General features: G+C 43.6%; 2 protein-coding genes across 2 annotated transcripts; both read left to right on the forward strand.

Annotated features, from left to right (window-relative positions):
• Positions 1-2,813: 2,813 nt before the first annotated feature.
• LOC112742912 (uncharacterized) lies at positions 2,814-3,746 on the forward strand. The gene has a single exon (XM_025792155.1). It carries the CDS (start codon positions 2,814-2,816, stop codon positions 3,744-3,746), a length of 933 nt encoding a protein of 310 aa, XP_025647940.1.
• Positions 3,747-6,479: 2,733 nt separating this feature from the next.
• LOC140178666 (uncharacterized) lies at positions 6,480-7,052 on the forward strand. Its single transcript, XM_072215880.1, has 2 exons — positions 6,480-6,551; positions 6,651-7,052. The coding sequence occupies exons 1-2, from the start codon at positions 6,480-6,482 to the stop codon at positions 7,050-7,052; spliced, it is 474 nt and encodes a 157-aa protein (XP_072071981.1).
• Positions 7,053-8,812: the final 1,760 nt, after the last annotated feature.

Consider the following 8,812-nt stretch of genomic DNA (forward strand, 5'->3'; position numbering starts at 1 on the left):
ATTGTCATTTTGTGAATGAGGAAATGACGAGATTAACCTTATTTAAAGTGTGGAAATGTTAATAGCGGGTAGCTTGAACATTATGTAGCCGAGTAGGTCCCGAATGATTTAGAGCCAATAGGTTCTGGATTTTGGAATTCGCCCATGTGAATTTTTTTGAAGCCCCAAAAAATAGATGTAATTACTTGTAGAATATATGTTGGTGGCGGGGTGGTGATGGAGGGAGGTGGGAGTGTATTGAAGGTGAGAAGAAGTTATCAGTGGGTGTCAATGGATTATCGTCGGAAGATTCACGTGGATGGCAGTATGAACTATTGACGGAAGAGTCAGTAACCAGGTTGGAGGAGAGCACGGTAATGTAGTGTGCTGGAGCTGTTTCGGTCTATTTAAAAGCCATTGGAGCGGTGATTCTGCGGCTGGTTTTCTCAGGTATATTTTCTAGTATTGTTATCGGCTTATCGTACACGCTGAGGGAAAAGTCAATTTGTTTAATTTGAATGATAATTCTGTCATATTTGACTAGTGGCTAGTGTTGATAAGGTGTATGAACAACAGAAGCATTGATGATAAAGTGTTGTTCCCATGTAGAAATTAGGTGTCGATTGATAGGAGTGGTGAAGAATAGTAGTGGATAGAAAAGAATTAAACTAATCAAACTACTCAAACTGCTCCATGAGAGTTGATATCCATTTTGTTGTGCCTGCCCACAAGTTTTAGCTTTTAGGGAATTCTTCCAAGTTTATTAGAATTTGTACCTTCGACACTCACAACACCATTCACGCTCAAGCACCCTGAATACATACTGCGGTTTTAATCTTTTCATATGAGAACTTTTGATGAATTTATTGTTAGTTTAAGACAAGATTTTGACTGAGGTTCATAATCAATATCTTTGTAATAATTACCAGAGGTGAAAAAAAAAGAAAAAAAAAGTGCAATGAGTATAAAAGAATGACTTTTTAAAAGCAGATTTGCTAAGTAGATAATAATTTTTGTAAACAATGTAAATAATTGGCTTTAGAATAGACCAAATAAAGTAAAAAAAAAATACTCTACCCCAAATTACCTCCTAAACTTTAACATTAGGATAACCATCTACATACAAAGTGAATTGAACATCCAGCCATTGTTAACTGTGCATGAGTAAATTGAATCAAAAGAAATAACCATCCAATTAAAAATAATGAATATAATCATCTACATATCTATTGAATTGAATATTCGACATATCCATTATTCACATTATTTAATATTTTCATTGTCTACCTATACTTTTCCTTTTAAAAGTGTGTTCAAATATTTAAAAGAACATGAAGTGGAGTTGTTTATACCCTGACCCAACACTATGGTCAGGTCCAAATAAACTAAAAGGCCCAATCCAAAGATTGGCCTTCGCTACCCACCGACCTCCGCAGAAGAGGTCGGGTTCAACACAGACTCCTTCCCAAAGAAGTCGGGCTCGATGAAAAGCTGGCAGATAACACTTATTCAAATAAGTAACTGCCCCTAAAATCTCTCAACCCACTTCTAGGAGCAATATCACAACTACCTTAAGATAAATGGACGGTTATCCACCTTCAAAAGTGGAACTACTTCAATGGTGGTTATTGGATCGCCACTCTATATACCGTGACACCCCTCAGGTATCACTAAGTTCCAATATTCTCTAACCTGCAAAACCCCTTGCTGACTTAGGCATTGGAGTGTGTTTGCAGGTACCACCCCCCATTCTCCAAAACACACGACTCGGACGGCGGCTCCCAGACGTGAACCAAGTCGGAGATCACCATCCAGCAACACTTGGGCTAATCTTTCCAGCCCAATCCATCTATCTCAGGTTACCTACGTAACATTGGCGTCGTTCCCGGGGACCTGGGAGATCAACCCATGATGGTGGACGACCTAAACGAGGACGGAAATACAGCGTCCGAATCTGAGCAAGAAAACCAAGACACTGGTAACAATGACAGGGCCATAGTCACCCTGCAAGGAGCTACTAACTAGCACGGAGAAAGTCCCTCAGGGGTGAAAGACCCAAAGGGAAACCCCTCTGATGTGCACGAACCAGGAAAAGAAGGACAGCCCCATGCGGCCGACCTAATGGGATTGCTCCATGGCCACCAAGGACGACTGGAGCAGCTAGAACAAGAACTAGAGCGACAGCGAGAAGCGGATAGGAACCTGAGGAGAGAGGTCGAGCGACGAAAAGAGCTTGAAGAAAATCTCTTGAGATTAGAATCCAATCTCCGAGGTAAGAGCTCTCGGAGCGACCGGGAAGATTCTCCCTTGGGGGAGAAGACCCGTTCAGTGAAGACATAATGAAGGCAAAAGTTCTAAGGAACTTCAAAAGCCCTGACATGGACCTATACGACGGGACCACTGATCCAAAGCATCACCTGAGCAATTTTAAAAGTCGGATGTACTTAGTCGATGCCACTGATGCTACTCGCTTCAAAGCCTTTCCAACAACTCTGACAAAAGCAGTGATGAAGTGGTTCGATAGCCTCCCCCCAAGGTCAGTCACCAGTTTCGACGACCTCTCGCGTAAGTTCCTTATGCAATTTTCAATCGAGAAAGATAAAGTGAAGCACGCGCCAAGTCTCCTGGGAGTAAAACAAAAGGTCGGAGAACCTTTGAGGGACTACATGGAAAGGTTCAACAAGGCGTGCCTAGAAATCCAAGACTTGCCTACAGAGGCAGTGATTATGGGCCTAGTAAATGGACTCCGAGAAGGTCCCTTCTCACAGTCCATCTCGAAAAGGCACCCGACTTCTTTGAGTGATGTACAGGAAAGAGCTGAGAAGTACATCAACATGGAAGAGAATGCCCGGCTACGGGAACCAAGCTGGCGACTTGGACAACCTCACTCGACGAGGGAGAATGAGTGGGAGTCCAAGAAAAAAGAAGAACTCGAGCCTGAAAGGCCCAGAAGATATCACTCTTATACTCCTCTACGAGTTTCCCTAGTCGACATCTATAGGAAAATTTGCCATACTGAAAAGCTACCTCCCCCTAGGCCCATCAGGAACAAGAAAAGGGAAAGTCGTAACGAATATTGTGAGTACCATAAGCTGTATGGTCACTCAACAAATAATTGTTACAACCTAAATAACGTGATAGAAAAGCTGGCCAGGGAAGGTCGCCTTGACAGATACATTACAAAAAGGTCGGACCATCATGGCAAAAGGAAGCGAGATGAGGAGGATCGAAGAGATCCACCACCACAGACCCCGGAAAGGCACATACATATGATCTCAGGGTGGTTTGCTGGAGAAGGTCTCACAAAGTCATCTCGCAAGAGGCACCTGAAGAAAGTCTACCAGGTCGGAGGCGAACTGCCCGACCTCCCCACTATCTCCTTCACCAAAGAAGATGGGCAGGGCATTGTTCCTAGACATGATGATCCAGTAGTGATTACCATGATTCTCGCCAATGCCCATCTACACCGAACCCTAGTGGATCAGGGGAGCTCGGCTGACATCCTGTTCAAACTAGCATTTGACAAGCTGGGATTGGACGAAAAGGAGTTAAGAGCATACCCTGATACCCTATATGGGCTAGGGGATACGCCCATAAAATCATTGGAATTCAGACCCCTACATACAACTTTTGGAAAGATGATGAAATCTAAGACTCTAAGCATCAACTTCATAGTCGTTGATGTGGGCTCAGCCTATAACGCTTTAATAGGCAGAACAACCCTAAATCGGCTTGGAGCAGTGGTATCTACCCCCATCTTTGCATGAAGTTTCCAACACCAGAGGGAATTGCAACCATCAGGGGAGATAAAAAACTGGCAAGAAAGTGTTACAACGAAAGCCTGAACCTGAGAGGAAAAGGCAAGGAGGTTCATACCATTGAGCTCGGAGGAATTCGAGCTAAAGAAGAGTTACGACCACAATCCGGGAGAAAGACTGAAGAGGTACAGGTTGGGAATGAGGAAGGAAAGAACACCAACATAGGAGCCAACTTGAAAAAAGATTTGAAGCAGAAGCTTATAAGGCTCCTACAAGTGAATTCCGACCTCTTTGCTTAGAAAGCCTCCGACATGCCCGAGATAGATCTCGAGCTCATGTCGCACAAACTGTCAGTGTATCCTGGATCATGACCTGTTCAGCAGGGAAGATGGAACTTCGGACCTGAGCGGTCTCAAGTGGTGGAAGAACAGATACAAGCCCTCCTAGAAGCCAGCTTCATCAGAGAGGTCAAATATCTGGCTTGGCTACCAAATGTGGTGCTAGTCAAGAAGCAAAATGGCAAGTGGAGGATGTGTGTTGACTACACCGACCTGAACAAGACATGTCCAAAAGACCTATATCCACTCCCAAATATTGATACCCTAGTAGATTCTAGCTCGGGATATCAATACTTGTCGTTCATGGAAGCATACTCGGGATATAACTAAAGCCCGATATACAAGTCGGATCAAGAAAAAACATCTTTCATTACACCTAGAGCAAATTATTGCTATGTGGTCATGCCTTTTGGATTAAAAAATGCAGGCGCCACATACCAAAGGCTGATGAACAAAGTGTTCGCACCTCACCTTGGGAATCTAATGGAAGTATATCTAGACGACATGTTAGTAAAAACCAAGGATGAGGCCGACCTCCTGACCGACCTCTCGCAAGTCTTCAACACCATAAGGACGCACTGGATGAGATTGAATCCCACAAAGTGCACCTTCGCGGTGGAGGCCGGAAAATTTTTGGGGTTTATGCTAACGCAAAGGGGGATTGAAGCCAACCCCGATAAGTGTATAGCAGTCCTAGAAATGAAAAGCCCGACTTGTTTAAAGGAGGTCCAACAACTAAATGGCCGACTTGCAGCTCTCTCCAGGTTCTTGGCAGGATTAGCATTAAGATCCCTACCACTTTTTTCTCTACTAAGAAAATGATGCAAGTTCGAATGGACTCCTAAATGCGAAGAAGCCTTTTAGGAGTTCAAAAAGTTTTTAAGCCAACTTCCAATTTTGACCCAACCTAAAGTTGGGGAAGAACTCGTCATGTATTTGTCCGTAGCTGACAAAGCTGTAGCATCAGCTCTAATACGGGAAGACAATGTCGGGCAGCATCCTGTGTACTTCACCAGCAAGGTTCTACAAGGCCCCGAGTTAAGGTACCAAAAACTCGAGAAGTTTGCGTATGCCTTATTTTCAAGCTCACACAATAAGAGTTCGAACGAACCAGCCCATGAAGCAAATTCTTCAAAAAACAGACACTACAGGCAGAATGGTTCAATGGGCTATAGAGCTATCCGAGTTCGACCTTAAGTATGAAACTCGGATAGAAATTAAAGCCCAATGCCTCACCGACTTCATAGCAGAATATGCAGGAGATCAAGAGGAAGCCTCCACAGCATGGGAGCTATACGTGGATGGCTCCTCCAACAAGGTCGGAAGTGGTGCAGGCATAATATTGGTCAACCAAGAGGGAACTCAAATAGAAGTTTTCCTCAAATTTGAATTCCTAGCCTCTAACAATCAGGCAGAATATGAAGCCTTGATCGCAAGGTTGAAGCTAGCAGAAGAAGTCGCTGCAGCCAAAGTAGTGGTCTTCAGCGACTCTCAGGTAGTGACCTCCCAAATCAATGGAGAGTACCAAGCTAAAGACCCTAATATGAAGAGGTACTTAGACAAAACTTTGGAATAACTTAGGCGATTCTCAGAGACCGAGGTTAAACACATAACTCGGGACCTCAATAGCAGAGCAGACGCCCTCTCCAAGTTAGCAAGTACCAAGCCAGGAGGGAATAATAGAAGCCTGATTCAAGAAACTCTCTAAGAACCCTCTGTCACAAAAATAGAGGCTAAGCAAGATGTCCTTGAAGTATCCAGGTTGGACCTCGGATAGATGAATCCACTAATCGAATACATAAAATTCGACATCCTACCCAAAGAGGAAAAAGAGGCTAAGAAAATCCGAAGGGAAGCATAGAACTACACCTTGGTAAAGAAAATCCTCTATAAAAAAGGAATATCCACACTATTGTTGAAGTGTGTCCCGACCTCAAGGACAACAGAGGTCTTAGAGGAAATACACTGTGGTATCTACGGAAACCATCTCAGAGCAAGGTCTTTGGCCAGGAAAGTCATCCGAGTCGGGTTCTATTGGCCGACCTTGCAGAAAGATGCCACCGAATTCGTAAAGAAGTGTCAGCCATGCCAAATGCATGCTAACTTCCATGTCGCTCCCCCCGAGGAACTTATTAGCATAACTTCTCCATGGCCCTTTGCAAAATGGGAGTTAGACCTACTCGGACCCTTCCTCCAAGCGCTTGGACAAGTGAAGTACCTAATAGTGGGAGTGGACTACTTCACGAAATTGATCAAAGCAGAACCATTAGCCACCATCACAGCCCAGAGAAGTCGGAAGTTCCTCTACAAGAACATCATTACAAGGTATGGAATCACCCACTCCGTCACCACTAATAATGGAACTTAGTTCACCGACTCTACCTTCAGAAACTTGGTAGCCAGCATGAAGATCAAGTATCAGTTCTCCTCGGTAGAGCACCCACAAGCAAATGGGCAAGCTGAGGCAGCCAACAAGGTTATACTGGCTGGGTTGAAGAAAAACTTGCAAGATGCAAAGGGAGCTTGGGCTGAAGAACTTTCTCAAGTACTATGGGCATATCGGACTACACCTCAGTCTGCTACAGGAGAAACATCCTTTCGACTTGCTTATGGCATAGAAGCCATGATACCAGTTGAAATCAATGAGAAAAGTCCAAGGGTAAGATTCTACGATGAGGTAGGCAACATCCAAGTACATAAAGAAGAACTCGAATTACTCCCTGAAGTCCGAGAACAAGCCCAGATAAGGGAAGCAGCGCTAAAGCAAAGGATGACAAACAAATACAACAAGAGAATCATTCGAAGAACCTTCACCTCAGACGACTTGGTCCTGATTAGAAATGACATTGGCATTAACAAGTCAGGTGAAGGGAAGCTCGCTGCTAATTGGAAAGGGCCATATAAGATAAGTGAAGTCTTAGGAAAGGAATACTACAAGGTAACCGACTTGAGCGATACTGAGCTACCAAGGTCGTGACATGCTTGTAATATGAAGAGGTACTATAGTTAGAAGCGAACTCCACTCCCTGATGTACTCTTTTTCCCGACTTCACGGTTTTTTTTCCAAAAAAAAAAGGTTTTCCTGAAGGGGATTTTAATGAGGCATCAAAGTGGAGGTTAGGGAAAAATAAGTCTTAAAGATTCCACTAGTAGCAAAAGTTACCTTCATCAAATAAATAAAGATCTTTCATTACATCTCTTTATAATTCCATTATTATTATCATTATTCTACGAAACGCGTCAATTTAAGCTCGAAAAAACGTAAAAATCTCATGACTGACCTAAATGGCCGGCAGGATGAAATTGTGAGATACAAGTCGGTGTAAAGAGGTTACAAAGACAATCATAACTCGGGATCTCAATCACTTGAACGACTAACTAGTTAGAAATCCCGAGTAAACTGAAATGCATCGCAAGAATAACCTAAGTTACGAAACAATTCAATAGGCGAAATTTGAATACGAAAGGAATACAAAAGAGATAAGGAAATCCCGCAAAAACAAAGGCAGAAGCTGTTCCAAGTCTTCGAAAAAATTGCAAGTAACTTAGACAAAAAACAGCCTACCCAATAAAAGGTTTTTTCAAAAAAGATCAAAAGGTTTTCATGGAAAACTCACAATAAAGCATGCACACACAAAAAATTCCTTAAAAGCCCTTATCCAAAAAAGGGCGAATTTAAAAAGCGCAATTTTTTTAAACGACCCTAAAAAGGTCGAAAAAAGTGTCAAATACAACCACAAAAAACACATAAAAAATAAATTATTCAAAGAGGGACCCACAAGCCGAGTCCCAAGTAGCTCAAATCAATTGGAAGGAGGATTAGAATCACCAAGTGGAAGGGAGTTCGGATCTGCAGTAGGGAAGGTCGAAGCGGTCTCTTCGGAAGTTGAAGTCGAAGCTCCTGAAGACATCGGCAGGTATCCCTCCTGCTACTCCTCACGAGGAGGAGACTCAATAAGCTTTTGTCTGCGAGTCTTCATCTCGGAATCTGTCTCAAGACGAGGAGGAGAGACAATAGCTCTATCAATGATGATCTTGTCGGGATGGAGGGGAGAAAGGTCCAAGTCAAGAGTAATAACTCCGACCTGTTCCTTAAATATCCTCCAAGCCTCCTCTGAGCTCTTCGCTACGGAATCCTCCAAGTCCTGATAGGCCTCCCAGATCAACTCCAACTGCTTCTGAAGGTCAATATTTTCAGTGAAGAGCTTGACGTAATTCTACTCTGCCTTCTCCTTCAGACCCTCCGCCATGGCATAATGACATATAAGCTTCTTCTCACTCTCCTGAAGCCGGGTCAGTTCCTCTTTCAGCCACGCATTCTCTCCCAGAAGCCTCTTCTCCTCCTCTTGAAAAAGGAAAATTTTCTTCTCAAGTTCCTCTACAAATTTTTTAGAATAGCCCAAAGAACAATTTTTTTAGAAGAACCCAAAGAACTCAGAGGGGTTTTGTCCAAGATATCAAGGAGAGCAGTACAAACCCCAGCAGTTCGAACCCCTCCCCGAACCAAGATTTGAAGATGATTCCGAAAGGAAGCATCATCCATAGCAATCTGGCTATGAGGAAAGATGTGTTTCCGAACAAACTTAGGACCATCAAAGTTGGCCTCTCCAGAAGGAGAAGAGCCAGTCTCCGAGGTCCTGCGTTTCTTTTTCTCGGGTTCGGAGGGAGGTCGGACTGGGGGATAGAGACAGGAGGAGGGAGAGGAGCAGGCACAGCAACGACAAAGCACTCTGAGGA

Source organism: Arachis hypogaea, chromosome 14, assembly GCF_003086295.3.
Source record: "Arachis hypogaea cultivar Tifrunner chromosome 14, arahy.Tifrunner.gnm2.J5K5, whole genome shotgun sequence".
Taxonomy (NCBI): Eukaryota; Viridiplantae; Streptophyta; class Magnoliopsida; order Fabales; family Fabaceae; genus Arachis; species Arachis hypogaea.

Excerpts from the sequence above, each read along its gene's own strand:
- LOC112742912 (XM_025792155.1), top strand. The coding sequence starts at position 2,814 with ATGGAAGAGAATGCCCGGCTACGGGAACCAAGCTGGCGACTTGGACAA.
- LOC140178666 (XM_072215880.1), top strand. The coding sequence starts at position 6,480 with ATGAAGATCAAGTATCAGTTCTCCTCGGTAGAGCACCCACAAGCAAAT. Across the intron at positions 6,552-6,650 it reads AAGCTGAGGCAGCCAACAAG|TCTGCTACAGGAGAAACATC; the intron begins GTTATACTGGCT and ends ACTACACCTCAG.